Source organism: Natrix helvetica (assembly GCF_964273705.1).
Source record: "Natrix helvetica genome assembly, chromosome: 2".
In the NCBI taxonomy this organism is placed as follows: Eukaryota; Metazoa; Chordata; class Lepidosauria; order Squamata; family Natricidae; genus Natrix; species Natrix helvetica.
In genome coordinates this window covers 127,402,243-127,420,458 of record NC_138552.1, presented here as the reverse complement: position 1 = coordinate 127,420,458, position 18,216 = coordinate 127,402,243, and the positions used below count along the sequence as shown (strand labels likewise).

Genomic DNA, 18,216 nt, shown 5'->3' with positions numbered 1-18,216 from the left:
TTGCAAAGAAACAGCCCATTTTTCGCAAAAATGGGTGCAGAGGCTTCAGGAGGCCAAAAATGCCTGTATACGGTGTATAAGACGCACCAATATTTCCACGCTCTTTTAGGGGGGGGAGGTGCGTCTTATACTCCAAAAATACGGTAAATCATCATCTACTGTAGTATTCCAAGTGTAATAAATGAAAACAAACTGTTACTCTGAAAAGTCTATAACTTGCACATGAATACCATCTGGGCCACCTTAAACAGAACCTATTTACTCATCATATACCCTTTGGATTGACATTACGGCAAGATAATGGAAGGAGAAAGCAGAAGAGAAACTCTCTTAATCTAGTCTCCAATGAAGTCCCTTGGTTTCTTTGCCTGAGCCAATAAAGAGATATCTGTCTCACAATAGTTTAGCATGGCTCAGAGAGAATTATAAAATCCCTATAGATTCACAGTAGCTTGCATAAAGTTAACTCAGTTCAGTTCAGTTAATTTTTGCTTCTAAAATGAAACAATAAATAATACATCCAAACCACTTACTGATGGATTTGACTTTATTGTCTTCTGCTAAACTGGTGTCATGGCTCCATTCTGTGTTATCTTTTTGCTTCCATAGTTGCCCTTTCAAAATGATGATAAACTAATGAGAAAGGGGCAGAGAGGAAACTGATGATCTCAAGCATTCCAAGTTCTGTTCTTTTTCATCATGATCCTAAATGGACAATCACGTAGAATAGTTTTTGAGATGATTTAAATGATATCTCTCTGTTCTTCACAATGGGAAGAGAAAGGTTTTTACTGTTCACGTTTTTGAAAGACAATTTTCATTTATTTTTTTCCCTTTCTAACACATCTAGGATGCATATAGCTACAGAGGATTTAATATTTTCCTCAATGAAAAAATTAGAATAGGCAAATTGCCCTGGAAGACTGTTTCCCTTAATTCTGATTACCAATTACAATGTACTTGTTTGCTCAACCAGAAGACATAAAAATAATTTATATATAAAAATAATAAATATCTTAGTGTGGCAGTATGTATGTATAAAATATATATATATAAATATATACCCTCTAGGTGTGGAGGATTCTGTTCAGTCAGGTCATGCTTCAACAAATAGAATTAAAATCTTCCTGCTTTGAAGCCTTTGGAAACCAATTTAAATAATAATTTTGATATTATCCTGTTCATATTCTATGGCAAGATAAAACACTTTTTCCATTCCTAGAAACTTCATACATAAGTAAAATGCCATATGGGATATCTTATGAAATTTAGAGATTTTGTTATGTTACTTTATTTGGGTCAGCCAAACCTAGGTTTGATAAACTCTTTATGAAGACAGATATATTTAGTTGTCATTAAGGTTGTCCCACAAGTTAATTTTACAGGAATACATAAGAAATGTTATGCTCTAATTCAGGGTGTCAAACTGACGGCCCATGGGTTGGATGCATCATACACAGATTACATCACATGACGGCAACGTAACGTCGCGAGTTTGACATACGTGCTCTAAGTATTATTAGGCATACCTTATGTGGCCTAAAAAAATCTGGATGACCACTAGATGGCAACAAAGGATATTGTGTTTTAGCTCTTTGCTGCCATCTAATAGTCTTCTGATTATTTGCAGTCCATATACGGAATGCCTTCAATTTTAGTTTTGGTTTTTCTTTGGTGGGTGGGTGTATCTGTTTGTTTTTGGTTAGGCTGGACATTTGATTTCTTCTTATTGCTACAGTTCTTGCTATTTGTACCATTTTTATTATTAAACATAGTTTATAAGTATTTTATATACATAATTATGACTGTACTAAAATGTATCAGAACCTGTATAGCATAGTGATTAAGGAACCTGGTTAGAAAGTGGCAGACTGTGAAAGACTGAGTTTCAGTCCCACCACAAAGCTAGCTGGGTGTCCTTGGGCCAATCATTCTATCTCAGCCCAAAGTAGCCAGTAATGTCAAACCTTCCAAAAACTTGCCAAGAAACCTTTAAGGACTTGTCCAAGCAGTCACCAGGAGTTTTAAAAAAGTGACTTGAAGACAATAATAATTAAAACGCATCATCGCATTTAATCATGGGACCTTTGGATAATACTCCTTCTTGCTGTTACATTTTTTCTAGTGAAATAGACAAAAGGGAATGCGAGTTTTTGACAGACTTTTGTACTAAACTGGAAATGGAGAAAACTGCATGTCAAACAGGTAAGGGTGCTATGACATATGTATAATGAAAAATGTGGTAGAAATTGGTGACTTGAGTAGTAGAGTTTTCCAATCAGAAATTTCAAAAGTTGCGGGGAATCTACATTCAAAACAGATTGAACCATTCTATTTGATGTGGCCATGAGGACCCAGATTTTTGGGGGCAATATGCTGGCCCTGTAAATTGCTTAGAGCTGTAAAGTACCGTGAAGCAGTACAAAAGTCTTAAGTGCTATTGCAATTGCTGTTTGCTAATAGAAGAGGGCAATGCTTAAAAAACAGGCTGAATGATTGAAGTAAAATTTGAATTATAAAGTAATGAGGTTAACATGACCTCTGCCTCATCATTCTCTGTGTAGGAAGAGCTCCAGAAATATCTGGAATATCTAACTCACAAAGAGATATTAGACTAGAAACTGACAAGGAGAAGTCTTTAGTCTATTGAGGAACCCCTTCATTTTCCCCACAGGCTGTCCCTGGGTCAAATTAAAAGCTGATTTGCAATCAGTGAATGCTGTAAAAAAGACATGTGTGGGATGGGAGGAATATTTTTCAGTTAAATGGTAAAGGACTGTATCTAGAGTTGACTGCCTCTCCCTCTAAAGCCAGCCTATCCTCAACAAAAATTTGTTTATTTTTTATCCAATTCCATTATTTTAGATAGACATTTTAGTGTTTTTCTGCTTCAAACAGGTTAATTGGTTTATAGTGGGCAGGGTCAAGTCTATTTCCTTTAGAAGGGATATAGAAATGGATAGCAACAACAACACAATTCCAGTTCAACAGAAAACATACTGAACTGTTAATGGTTGTAAATAAAGCAGTCATCACTGGAAGCCACCAATCCTTGTTCTTTCTTCTGGGGAGATAAATCCACTTCCAGGGAATTCTCCAGTATAACTGTATACCGTAATAATATCTTTAAACTCTGATGTAGATACAGTAATAGCAGCCAGTCAGGAAGGTCATTTTGAGAGTAAGTCACAACTGGATTATTTAATTATTCTATTGTAAATTATTCTCACAAGATTCTATAGAAATTTGGCAGGTTAAACCAAAACCTCTATCATTAAGAGCTGTTAACTAGATGCCGTATTCAAGATGGGCTCTTAAACTTAGCAGCTGCAATTAAACTTCCCTATTTCTTTTTTACAGTTTGCCTTTTCTTTGATATTAGATTTTTTTTATTCTAAAAAGAGTTGAAATGCACTAAAAGTGCTGTTACATTGGAAAGCATTTGTTGCCAGGAGGAGAGACCCTTTTTTATGTTGATAAAGTTAGTATCAAACCAAGATTTAGGTCTGCTGTGAGGAAAGCTGGGACCAACTGAGAACAATCTTGATAGGGAAGAACAAGACTAAAATATTGATCGTGTACCTATTCCTGCTTGCCTGCTTCTGTCTTAAGCTTTTATAAATTAATTAATTTAAAATGTTGTTTTTATGGAAGTCTAATAATTTTTCATCCAGAAATATGCCACTTCTTTGATGAAGGGTCACGTTCCTCAAAGTGGATAGCTCAGGATCAAAAAACACTTTGGGGACTCAAGCCTATGTGCGGCCAATGTAGTTCATGGAACTCGTGTGCCTCTGCTTCATTTATACTGGTCTGTGGGTAAGGCAATTCAGAGCAGAGCTATCAGAAATATATTCCTCTCCTGATCAATCCACGTTGTTTCTCTGAATCTGTGAACTACATTAAAAAAAACATTTAAGTCATTCAAAAGCTCTGATTCTTATTTATCTTTTTTGTCAAAAACCACAGATGGCTACAAGTCATGTGTAAATGTTCTCAAAACAGGAAACACAGATGGAAATTAATAGGAAGAAAAATGTAATCAATAGTGCAAAAGGAGATCATATTTTATATTGTAATCAATAGAATTTTTTAAAAGATAAAACAATGTATGGATATTATTGGGTATTCTAGATATTGGATTATTAGATATCAATGGACATACTGAAAACACTGAAGAAGAAATAAGATGGTAGTAGGAATAAGTTGGTAATTGGGATGAGGCTATTCCAGAAAAAGTAGTCAAGGGTGTTACTTTCTAACAGTGAGCTCCATTGGACTCAGGATTGCTGCTGAGTGGACGTGCACAGGATTGTATTATGAAAATCACCTTGCATGCTAAAGATTTACCATTTCAAATAATTAAATGAGCTTATTTTGCTTAAAGCTTGTTTTGGCACAAAGGCAAGCTTTTAGGACTCCACTCAGATTTCTATACATACCAATAATAAACTGTAGTACACACCCGGCACATGGCAGAGAATGTTATTCACCTGGTACTTGCTACTTCAACTCCCAAGAAAAGGAAGATGTGAAGGAGATAAGCAGTGCTGTTCGTTCAGCTTTTGGGAAGAATATGAAATTTTGCATCTTGACTGTTGCCCTTTCTACTGACATAGAATTGTTACTTGAGTAGTAAACTGAAGATGCTACACTGAGGGGTCCTTGGTGCTCTCTGAGCTTGTTTGTTTTCTTGCAGATGATTTGATATCCAAACTAGGTAACATAATCAGTGCATTGATGACACTACCTAGTTTGGGTACTGAAACGTCTGGAAGAAAGCAACCAAATTCAGAGAGGACCCCTCATTCAAAGACCCCTCACTCAAAGACCCCTCATTTCAACCCTACAAATATTCTCCTTTATTAGATGCCACACTTTTCTGCAGATGAATGAGACAAGGTCATTAGATGTCCTGTTACCAGCACATTTATTAAAGCATGTTGCCTCTACTATCTGTATGGGGTTTTTTTCACATAAGGGGGAAGGTGGTTCATGAGAGGGGAGGGCTAGGCACATGTAGAAAGCATGAGGAGGGAACAGCAATGATGAGCTACTCCATGTATTCACACTATCTGCAGTAATATATGCTCAGTAAAGGTATTGCTTATATCCATAGGTATGTGTACACATATAGGTGAAACTCGAAAAATTTGAATATCGTGCAAAAGTTCATTTATTTCGGTAATGCAACTTAAAAGGTGAAACTAATATATGAGATAAGACTCATTACATGCAAAGCAAGATAGTTCAAGCGGTAATTTGTCATAATTGTGATGATTATGGCGTACAGCTCATGAAAACCCCAAATCCACCATCTCAGAAAATTAGAATATTGCATGCAATCAATAAAACAAGGATTGTACATAGAACAATATTGGACCTCTGAAAAGTATAAGCATGCATATGTACTCAGTACTTGGTTTGGGCCCCTTTTGCAGCAATTACTGCCTCAATGCGGCGTGGCATGGAAGCTATCAGCCTGTGGCACTGCTGAGGTGCATTGTTCGAACTCGCCTGACCTGAACCCCATAGAGAATCTATGGGGCATTGCCAAGAGAAAGATGAGAGACATGAGACCGAACAATGCAGAAGAGCTGAAGGCCGCTATTGAAGCATCCTGGTCTTCCATAACACCTCAGCAGTGCTGCAGGCTGATAGCTTCCATGCCATGCCGCAATGAGGCAGTAATTGCTGCAAAAGGGGCCCAAACCAAGTACTGAGTATATATGCATGCTTATACTTTTCAGAGGTCCGATATTGTTCTATGTATAATCCTTGTTTTATTGATTGCGTGTAATATTCTAATTTTCTGAGATGGTGGATTTGGGGTTTTCATGAGCTGTACGCCATAATCATCACAATTATGACAAATTACCGCTTGAACTATCTTGCTTTGCATGTAATGAGTCTTATCTCATCTATTAGTTTCACCTTATAAGTTGCATTACTGAAATAAATGAACTTTTGCACAATATTCTAATTTTTCGAGTTTCACCTGTATATGTAGGAAAAAACATTTTAAATCAAGAGTTATTTAAATTATAACCATTTTATATGATTTCCTAATAATTTACTCAGATATTTGTTTTGGTTTTTTTTTAGAACTTTTTCAGGAAGTTCATGAGGAAGAGGTAAGTACTTTTTTCACTTTCTAATACAAAATGACAAATCTCTGTCCCCAAAGGGCTTTTTTATTATTTCCAGGCAGCTATTGAAAGCCTTATGAAAGTTAAAATATAGTAGATTTCAATGTTTAAGTCAATATGTTCAAAACAATAGTTCATATGTTGCCTAAGAGTCTCAATTTAAGGACAGTGAAACTATATTTGAGAATCATGTTGGAAATATAGGAGAAAATATTAATTGGCTTCTGTTTTGTTGTTATGGCACTTGGGATAGCAGAAAACGTTGTTATAGAGAAAAATATGGAAAAACATTTTAATGTGCAAGTCTTGGGTTTGTTACTAAAGGTCAGCTTATTTGTTCAAAAGTCTACTTTGTGTTTTTTACTTGCATTACTTTAATATAAAGGCTAGTGGCACCAATTAGAGGATATAGGCATAAAATATTAGCTACCTGTTGAAATGCAGATGTTATACAACTTTATATTAAAAAGTCTCTTTGTTAGAACAAATATACCATCGAATATAGTTGCTAGTCTTTTTTCAAGACTGATTTATTCTGACATGTCAAGATTTTTAAAAAATCTTAAAAGTTTTACTTGAACTTGCCAGCATACAAATAAGCCTGACACAGCTGTAGTTTGCACATTTCTGCTGCCAAAATGTGTAACTTGTTACTGAAATGATTAGAACATATGCTAAATATTGCATTATGGCAAGTTTCTTTTTGTTTTAAGTTCCACACCTACAGTATTTTATTTCCATCAGGAAGCTGGAAACATTTGTAGATTGTTACAAACAGAAATTCACCATTGTAAAGAAATATGTTCTTTAGCGCAGAATTCATATTTTAGACCTGTTATAGTATATTACTTATTTTGCCATAATTGCAAAGGTTCACCTTTTTCCCTCTCAAAAACATATATTTGACATTTGACCTGAAACATGTAGTATTTTTAAACTGAATTATAAATAGTTCCTTCATTTTAAAACAAATTCAGGAAAGCAATCTCTATCTTTTGCTAGCTTTATGTATATCAGAATGGTGACCCTCTTGCTTTTGTTTCTTGATTTGATATTTTTAATGTAATCCTTTCTTTAGCAAAAAAAATGAATTTATATTATATGATTCATATACTATTATTATTTTCCCCTTTCTCTTTCAGCAGGAAATTAGAGGAAAGAGTTCTATCAAAGTAGTGCATTTTGGCCTGGTATAAACCAGAAATATTGATGCATAGTAAGAAAATTAAGGTCCTACAGATCACTTGCTGTGAAAAACAAGAAGCTTTCAACTAACATAGATTCTGAAATCATGTTCAAATAAATTCATTAGTAAATATTAACTGCTTGCATAAATGTTTAAATCAAGGGGAATTAAATGTGCTCGGCTCTGCCTGAATCTTACTATTTTTAAGTCAGTCTTATAATTCATTTACCAACAAGGGGCCTTATATTTACTGTATTATTTGTATGTTTCTAGAGCAACATATGTGATGACTAATCACCATCAACATATATTTAGAATATCATAATAATTTTTTGCCCTGAAGTATTTTTTATATTAACTGAAGTTAATATAAAGAGTGAAGTATTATATTAACTGAAGTATTACCAATACTTGTTGATACTATAAAGACATAATAAACTATTTTAATAATGTACTTTGAAGATTGATAAATAGATCTGACTAGATTTTACTTGTATTATTAAACGTAATTCTATAACTTTCTTTTCATTTTTGTATTTTTATTTGAGGGAGTAATAGATTTTGACTAAAGCATATTACTTAACTACAGTTACTATAAATAATGTAAAAACTACAAGGTTTACTTTGGTTCTTACCATAACTACAATGTAGGTGAAAATAAAACAAGATATGGTAGAATACATGTATGCATACAAAGATAAGCTGCAACTTTATTATAAAAAGAGCAATATATATTGCTGGTGGTCCAGGCTGAAAAGGTGGTGAGTCTTCTGCTGGTTATACTAGAAGACTTATATTATCTTAATGTTGTCTGAATAATTTTAAACTGCCCAACTGAATTATTGTTCCATAAATTACTTTTTAAGGAGACTTCCCCATCAGTATCTAAGTCCTTAACCAACAATTACAAAAAGAATTCTACGTGCAATGGAACTATATTACCAATAAGATTATGAAGACATATAAATTAATGAAATCCTTATCCATTGACAATATTAGACAATAATTATGTGTCTTTGGGAGTCCACCCAGAGTCATTGGGATTTGGCAACCAATTACATGTGTCAATTAATAAAACCATGAGGGAGTTCAAGATATACTTTATACTAAGCTGAAAAGTGTATTTCTTTTTAAATGGTTTGGAATATGCCAACAATATCTTCCTACCATCAACACCAAACTTTCTCGGAAGCCAAGAAAGTTGAGAATTGGCAAGAAGTCAGAGTAGCACAGGATATTCCCAGTGATTAAGAAATCTAAGTTTTTCAACATGTTCTGTTTCTCTTTACATTATATGAATTTTCAGATAAGGCTATTCAAAAGACATTCCAACAGTTTTGTAAAAGTAACATATACACTCAAGATATACACACAAGACACTTTGCAACAGATCAGCTTTAATGGTTGCTCTAATGTTCTGAGAATTTTTTTCCCATAATAATCATTATTTTGTCTTTAATTCTTCAGAAATTCAGATTTTTAATCTTTTGCTTTTCAGGCACAACTGAGAAGAAAAACTTACATTACTTTTTGCATAACTACATTTTTCTCTTCGCATATTTAATATTTTTTTCTGCATCACAATATACCGTATTTTTGGAGTATAAGGCGCACTGGAGTATATTGAGATTTTGAAGAGACAAATTTTAAAAAAAAGTTTTTGTACTCTGCAGACCTCCCAAAAACAGCCCGTTTTTCAGGAAAATGCCCCCCTCTTTTTAAAAAAAGGGCATGAATAGCCTTTAAGAGGCTTGTAGAGTGCCCCTGGGGGGTGGGGCTCCCAAAACAAGCAAAAAATGGCCCATTTTCCACAAAAATGGGCCTGTTTCTTATCAAAAAAGGGCATGCATAGCCTTTAGGAGGCTTATAGAATGCTCCTGAGCACTGGAGGGGCAAAAATGAGCGAAAAACTACCCATTTTTCACTCATTTCTGCCCTCCCCATCCCCCAGGAGCACTCTGGAAGCCTCCTAAAGGCTATGCACAGCCATTTGTTGGGGGTTTCAGGATGCAAATAATGCTGTATTTAGTGTATAAGACGCACCCAGATTTTCAGCCTCTATTTTGAGGGAAAACGGTGTGTCTTATACTCCAAAAAAATACGGTAATCTTTCTTTTGCAGTCTGAGGAATTAGGTATCTTGATCTTAAAATCAGAATTATTGGAAGTTAAAATATCTTCATGCAAAATCAAGAGAAGGAAACGTTTTAGTTTTTTTCTTTTAATAGATGCTTTGTCTGAATATTTTAAATATAGCGTCCCTAGAATTAAAAAATAAATAAATTATATATTATATAATTTATATAATATGAATAATGAATTAATGGGGAAAAAGAAGAAATAAAGCATATTTATCAGTAAAGGTCAGATAAATGCATTAAGTATATGCTAAAAATCCATGTATCCTTAGTAGCCCAGTAAAATACATAAAATTCTGAGTACTAACAGATAATGATAGGCACATGGAAAAAAATAAAATATGAATCAATAATAATGATAGTAATAGCAATTCATTAAATGGATTAATCATATACTGTTATATGATTTTGTATTAAATGCCTTTTTCTCAATTTGAGAAGAACATATGGCTCATAAAGCATTATGTGTAAATGCACCTTTTTGAGATTGATCAACTCCAACAAAAGATCCAGGGGGTCTTTCACTTATTCACCCTAAGGATGCTGACATATGTTGCTTAGCCTCAGAGCTATTTTGCTGAATTGCAGCCATATTTCTGTCAGTTCGTGTGATGGTCTGTATGAGAGATTAATCTGACACCAGACAGTGATCCTTAATCCTTCAGTATATCATAATCTATTTACTTTGCATGCTAAAAGGGTTCTGATTTCAAAACACACAGGAAGTAATGCTGGAAATGTACAGAAGATCAGGACTGTCATTTCCTAAAATCCCAGTTTTCAATTTAAAAAAAAACCCTTTACGGATTTTTTGTAGTTCTGTGCTTTCAAAGCATTGAATGGGGATTTAGCTAGAAAGGGAACATGGGCTTTTTCTCCTCTTTTTATACAACCCTACAATTGTGTGTACTCCACCCCTCTGCATATGCACACGCTTATTGGATGTGAAACATTAAAAGAAATTGCAGAAGATATTATCTCTTGGTTATTTTATTTATTTATGTAGAAATGTGTATGTACCAGACCTTTTTTTCAAAACTGGATAATATGTCAAAATTTAAATTGTTTGTTTAATTTTTTTATCCGCCCATCTCCCCTACAAGGTGACTTTGGGAGGCTTACAGATATGCAAATAAAAAAAATAGATAAAAGATTAAAAATGTAAAAGAGTTAACTTATTATCAAGAATTATATTAAAACTAAACTAAGAGAGTTTAGTATTTTTTAAAATCTCATCATGCAATTAATAATAAACTGTGCAACCAATTAAAAAATACAGCCAATCTGCCTATAATATTGCTGAAATAACTAAAAATAATGTAATATCAGCACCAGGGAAAGGATATTTTAATGGATGCATTACGCACAGACAAAAACCCTTGCTTCTTGATAAGCAATATACATTTTCCTAATGCAACTCTAAAGGTTGGTAGATTAGTTGTATCAAGATTTTAACGAATAGGCAGTATTTGAGTCTCAAACCATGTAAAATGAACAGCAATATTTTGAATTCAGAAACAATAAATTATTACATAAATTCTGGACAACTGGAGTCCAATCACCTAATTCTGCAATAACTGAAATTTATAAATAACGCTCAGGAGAAACCTTATAACAGGGGTGTCAAATTCAAGGTCTGTGGGGTTCTTAGATCTGGCTCGCAGGGCCACTCTAGAAACAGCAAAGGACTTGCCCGCAGTGCCTCTGCCAGCAAAAACGGAGCTCAGGAGTCCCCCAGGCAGCCCTCACAAGTTCCATTTTCACTGGCAGAAGGTTGCAGGAGGCCATCACAGGCGAAAATGGAACTCAGGAGCGTTTTCGCTGGTAGAGCACTCGGGCCACCACAGGTGCCTCCGACACAAGTGATGTTGAGCTTGCCATGCCCACCCTGGCCCCCCGAGGTCAAACACAATCCTGATGCAGCCCTCAATAAAATAGAGTTTGACATCCCCACCTTATAACAATCCAGTCTGGCCAATATGGATCTCTATCATGATATTCCAGCTCAACCCAATTTACAGAAGCCTAAATTCAATTTCTTTGTATCTGTAGCCTGTCCATTACATCCTACAGTACGTACAAAATGTTAATTTTGACCTTCAGTCATCAAAAACTTGCCGTGCTATTTGTTTTGTTTAGAACTAACTAAAGGAAGATGTGTTCTTATAAGCCTGTACCATTTATTCACACTGGCAGGAGCATCCTAAAATCACAGACAGATTTTTTTTTTTTTAGTTTTGCTACAAATTATTTTTAACTTTTAAGATGTGTTGGTCAAACCTTTAACATTTTTTTAAAAATAGGATGTGATACACTCCACTAAGAAAGGGTCTGTCTATCTTTTCCAAAGTAGGCTTGCTTTGTCTTAATTATTCCAATGTAGTTCACATAGTCCAGGGGTGTGCAAACTTGGAAACTTTAAGACTTGTGGACTTCAACTCCCAGAATTCCCCAGCCAGCATGCTGGCTGGGGAATTCTGGGAGTTGAAGTCCACAAGTCTTAAAGTTTCCAGGTTTGGACACCCCTGACATAGTCAATACAGTAAAGAAGATGGATGGAAAGTTATTTTAATGTATAGCAAGATAAATTTCTGGTGAGGCATCTGAAAATGTATTTCATCTCCAGTGGAAGCCATTAATCATTTCCTCTCACTGATACATCTGCAGAGGTTTTACTGGTCATTTAAGATGGATCATCAAATGAATGAGCCTACGTGGGAAGAAAGGAATTTAGCCAAACTGGCCCATAAAATGTGATATATATTTAAGAATGCAAAAAGTCTCAAGTTCTTGCTAGATTGCCTTCCTTTGTAGGCATTTTCCCCATATAGATGACAATCAAATAATGTCAGAAATGTTCTTAAATTAAATCCTTAATTCTTAAATTAAATCATCCTTCTTCTGCCTTAAAGTAGCATGTTGGTTACCCAAAAGATGTAAGGAAGAAAAAACAAAATATTTGCTTCAGTGGCGTTTTTTCTATATAATATGAAAGGGTGTGTCAGTATATAAACTGTAGATGAGATATTAATCAGTTTGAGACGCATATATCTAACTGGATTTTAGATCAAAGTAACTTTGATAAGGTTGGAATTTATATTAGTTTAATTTTGGTATTCTAAACCACTTGCTTTTGCTCAGAGAAAGCTTGATGGAGTTCTATCCATTGCTTACCAAATTACATATTTTGTAAAAGACCAGCATTCAATAACAAATACTGTAGTTATTTGGAGACCAGGTTTTTGGCCAGAATTATTACTTTGTTTTTTAAAAGTTTTTTATTTTTTTATTTTCATACAAATAACCACATGTATACCATTACATAACCAACACTATTTTGTATTATTCAATATTATATCAATTCATCTTACCATCAACCCCCAAAGACTATCATTAGCTCTTCTGCTCTCCATACACCATATTTATACTCTATCCCTCGCTTTCTTGCCTCTTCTCCTCTCCTCCCCCTACCTCCTTTCTTCCCTCTGTCATCCTTCTCTTCCTCTCTCCTGCTCCTCTTTCCACTCCTTTCTCTCCTCCTCTTCCCCCCCATCTCTCCTAACCCTCTCTTCCTCCTCTTATCTTTCTTCTCTCTTCCCCACTCTTCATCTCATTTGAATTTTTTAGAAGAAGAGACCATGTCAGTCTATTAAAGCATACACAACAGAATATGATCCCAATATTGCAAAATAATAAAATATTTTACCCTTTCTGCATTTTATATGACATTTTCTACTCAAAAGTAAGTAGTGTGATGAAGATATAAAAAGTTTAAGTTATAAATAGAACAACACAAATCCTATCTGAACCTAATTTATTATGATTATCTAGTTACACTAGATAAAATAATTAAGTGACCTCAGATTATTCATATAGTGTGCCAAAAGCATATTAAGAGGTCACAAGGTTGATCGGGACAGATTATAAGTGAAAAAATTATGTGAGAGCGCAGTAACCAGAACAGGGTGGCTTTTTCCCCATTTCTACTTTCTCATCCATAGGAAGGAATACATCGTTCCTCCCAAAGGTGTGGAACAATCACTTTCAGAAAGCTTTTGAGATTTGAGACATGTGGTTTCCTATCTTTGCTATAAAACTTTTTGAAACTGCTTCCCAAGTAATTTCAAGCTACAATCTGTAATTTTGTTCTACAGACCTACATATCTTGACTCACTGCAGAATCTAAGCACACAGAGATTTAACTTTGTTGAAATCAATGAAACTAAGTATAAAGGAACTGCATTAGTTTTATATTTTAAGAAATGCTGAAAATATTGTGACATTGTCCTATGTCATTTTCAGAGCTGGTTATATGTGTTACTTAAAAATTAAAATACCTGAAAAGTAGGGGGTAGGAGAAAAAAAAGATAATAATAATAAGCTGCTGGAAGAAGATTGCACAGACTGACTACAAACAATAGCATGAACAAAATTGCAACAGCCATGGAATATCTGCAAAAAATACCATTTGCCTGCAAGCAAGAACTGGTAGGACCACAAAACAGACAAAGCAAAGCAAAAAATGAAGAAACTAAAGTTCTCTATCTAACACATTTAGAATTCAAACAGATAAAGCACCTGCCACAACAACCCAAACCTAACAATTGTCAATAAGAAAGAAGTCAGGATAGTGGAAATGGCAATACCTGGAGACAGCAGAATAGCAGAGAAAGAACTGGAGAAGATAACAAAACACAAAGACCTACAAATAGAAATAGAATGACTGTGGCAAAAGAATTCAAAAGTAGTACTAAGTATGCCCCAAAGTATCTGGAGAGCCACTTGGACACCATCAACACTGACAAAATCATTAGTTAACTTCAAAAGGCAGCTTCAGTTGGAACAGCTTATGTTTTGCAACAATACCTTTAATGCCACCAAACAATACGTTTGCCTATCCCAGGCCCTTGGGAAAGACTCGATGGATGGATAAAAATGCCAAATTCAGTCAAAAATCTGGCTGTCTACAACACACAATAATAATAATTCTATGCTACTTTAATCATTGTTAGGTCCTTGGTTGGGACTTGAATTATTACATTTCCACATCCATAGATTACCCAGACATAATAAAAACAAGCTATTACTGATTCTCGTCTTTTTATACATTTGCTAATGTGTGATATTTGTAAGCATCCAGGCCACCTTAAAGTGATACTGTAAGAGCTTATATTTACTATGGTGCATGTGTTGTATGTGTGGTAACCATACTTGTTTAAATTTGGTTAAATTTATATTATGCTGGCCTCAGTTAACAACTGTCCTGTTTTGCAACCATTAAACTTACAACAGTGCTGAAAAAGTAGACTTACAACCAGTCCTTGAATTTGTAACCATCTCAGTATCCCACTTCGCAACTGGAACACATTCACAACAGTCACAGCAGATATATATATCAACAGATATCCAATGCATTGTAATTATTTGAAGACATTAGAAATATTTGAATGAAATACAAGGGATGAAGTTAGAAATATGACACAGCAACACAGCAACCTACCACTATTCTGGTGTATCTATTGCAAGGAATTAATTTTAATTAGTAGCCTATTTATTTGTTCAATTTCTATAAAGTCAGGCCCAGGACTAAAATGTCTTTTTTTTTCTTCCGCAGCAAATATACAGTTCATTCAGATGGATGTCTTGGGAGATTATTATTACACAGCAATTCTTTTTTTTTTTCATCCTAAAATATACAAGGATGTTGCACTTCTCAAATGTGTTCCTGGTACAATAACAATCTAGGATGATTACTCTAGTTGACAATATAAATACCTGCTAAGTATTACTTTAGATTCGTTTTTGCTTAATATTAGTATCGGTTCTATGGGCATGGCTTGGTAGGCATGGCATGGCATGGCTTGGTGAACGTGGCTTGGTGGCCGTGGCAGGGGAAGCTTACTGTAAAATCCCCATTTCCTCCTGATCGGCTGAGACTTGGGAGGCAGAGATGGGGGGAAGGGCCAGTCAGAGGTGCTATTTACCGGTTCTCCGAACTAGTCAAAATTTCCACTATTGGTTCTCCAGAACTGGTCAGAACCTGCTGAATACCACTTATGTATCTGTCAAGAACAAAAATGGGAAGGGTAGAGCTTTGTTTAATAATCCAGTACCTGCCTTCTTACAACAGATGAATTATATGTTGTTCAGTGTTATAAAGGATGCTCCCATATTAGTTTTTATATGAGTATTCATCTGATAATTAGCTAAGGACAATATTAAGTGGCTCCAAGTTTCTTCAATTTCAAGGGCTGAACCAAACATCTCAGTTGTACTGGTACATGGAAGGTAACAATAAAAAGGAAATGCTTACTGGAAGCTCTTCATAAGGGGATGAGAGCAAAAGATGCTTTCAACTGCTTCTTATACATCTTATATCTTAATACTTCTAGATGAATGGGTCCCTTCCCCCTAAAATGGATAAAACAACTGTACTGTAATTGTAAAGCTAGGAAAACTCCTAGATAAAATTAGTGGAGCCTTGATGAATTATTCTAAGAGGATATTAGACAGGAAGCTAGGTGAAGGAGGGAATAATGTTGGATAGAAATATAAATATTATAAAATCCAAATCCTAAAGTCAGAGATTCTTATAATCCAGAGGTTTGAACACATTGCAACTATACATAATTTGTTTTAATTGTATTTCCTTAAAAGTTAGAGGAACATGGGCTTTGTGTCTACAGAGATTCGAAGTCATCCTGGTCATGGTTGTCCCAACGGTGCTTTTTCAAAAGGCAACTGGACTTTCTTTGTTTTTCCTTGAAGACATTTCACTTCTCATCCAAGAAGCTTCTTCAGTTGAGTTGGTGAACTGAAAGAATTTATTGAATGAGAAGTAAAACGTCTCAAGGAAAACCAAAGTCCAGTTGCCTTTTGGAAAAGCACTGTTGGGACAAAGTGGGCTTTGCTTTTCTGATAACAGAACAGAACCCCAACATAAAGAAAACAAAACCATACAAAATGCCCTGAATTATTTCTAAAATTAGCAAAATTCTCCTAAGACAAACCTGATTTAGTTCATGGAATACATTTCTACAAATATTAAAAAAAATATGCATGCTAAATAAAATTAATTTTGCAAATGGTTTCCATAAAAATGTTTCCAGACTTGATGTGTCAGTACTAATCATAAAATATTTGCTTCTTCAAACACTTGAGCGATTAATCAGCAGTCAGTTCATATTCAACAATATTTTTTAATTCTCTATTATTGAAATGCCACCTCATCCCCAAACTGAAAAACTATTTATGCACCTCTAATTTTTTTGTCTTCAAAAAACTACATTAGACTAATTTAATTTTAAGATAATAGGCATTAAGTCCCCAAGCAGACAAAACATCCTGCAAATAGAGAAAATGCATTATTTCCCTTTTTTTCCTGACATCCTCAGTGACTCATGTTGAATTTGAAAGTAACTGAGGAAAATGTTTCCTCGGTTACGTTCAAGGAGTTTCAAGGAAAGCAGCCATCTAAAATGGAAAATACGGACATTTAAAAAGAAGAAGCAAAGAGTGATAGAAAAGTAATAAAAATAAACAGATATCTTAGATAATTTGGTGAACAAATACAGGCAGTCCTCAGGTTACAACTACTCATTCAGCAATGTTGAAAGTTATGGCAGCATTGAATGAGGGGGCCTTAAGATGGGACATTGGATTCCAGTCATTGCAGCATCCCCACAGTCATGTGATTGTGATCGCAGCACTCAGTACCTGATTGGCAACTATGATATTGCAGCAAATCACTATGATCACAATTTCTCACACTCTGTGTTGGCTTCCCACAAGTGAAGTAAATGGGGATGCCAGCATGGAATCAGAAGTCACTCTAATTCCCGCCAATTATCTGCCTGTTCATGCTTCATAGGCCCCCTGCCCATGGCACCCACCTACGCAACCATGGCCCTCACTGCAACTCTCCTGTGCCACAAGTACACCTGCCAGTGCTCCATAGTGTCTGGTCACAGTATCCACAAACCCACCAGTGCTCACTGTTGCCTGCCTGCAGAACCTGCCTGAAGTACCCCTATGCTCCATAGTGCCTGCCTGTGGCCCCTGTGTATCCACACAGCACCTACATACACTCAATGGCAGCCATGGATCTATCAGATCTGTAAATCTGCCCGTGGCACTCACGCACCTCCTGCATTCTGTAGCTCCTTGTCCTATTCATCCCAACTAGGGAACTGGATAAATAAATTAAAAATAACTGAAAGTTATTTATAAAAATTAAAGTGAACATAGTGCTAACAAAATATGAAAATCATTAGAAAATGGCTACATTCTTGGGATGAATGCAAAATAATTGGATACACAATTCTATTATATATAGATGAAAATGGGTCTGCTTTTGAACAATTAATATGGTTACACAAGAATATCAATAATATTCCTAAATAGGTTTCGCTATAAAATAGTGCTTATTTTCATTTTTAATATCAGGAAATCAACTAAGTTCAGTTTGTAAATGCAGTACATAATAGCAACTGAATTGTACTTATGCTACTTATACTTCTAAATTGAGAATATTCAATTTATAACAGTTTTAACCATATGTACAATCCTATTCCAATTCCATAAAATTCCTGCTGCAGTCCATCATATACCTGAAATGGACAAATTTAATTAAACTCTTTGGAGAACAAATGTGTAGTCATGGCTACTTGAAGGTAAACTATATATTCAGCCCTGATTATTTAAGAAAACAAAGCTCTGCTGAACTGAGAAATCATTAGAGTCAT

At 35.0% G+C, this 18,216-nt stretch overlaps 1 protein-coding gene across 2 annotated transcripts in view; it reads left to right on the top strand.

The window, feature by feature from the left end:
• WDPCP (WD repeat containing planar cell polarity effector) overlaps nt 1–7,904 on the top strand; it is a 368,266-nt gene extending 360,362 nt beyond the window's left edge. For both annotated transcript variants that reach the window (XM_081940857.1, XM_081940858.1), the window contains 3 exons: nt 2,126–2,205; nt 6,106–6,134; nt 7,292–7,904. In XM_081940857.1, the coding sequence (XP_081796983.1) occupies nt 2,126–2,205; nt 6,106–6,134; nt 7,292–7,345 (163 nt within the window). In that variant the 3' untranslated portion in view covers nt 7,346–7,904. The remainder of the gene's footprint in view (nt 1–2,125; nt 2,206–6,105; nt 6,135–7,291) is intronic.
• The last annotated feature ends 10,312 nt before the right edge of the window (nt 7,905–18,216 follow it).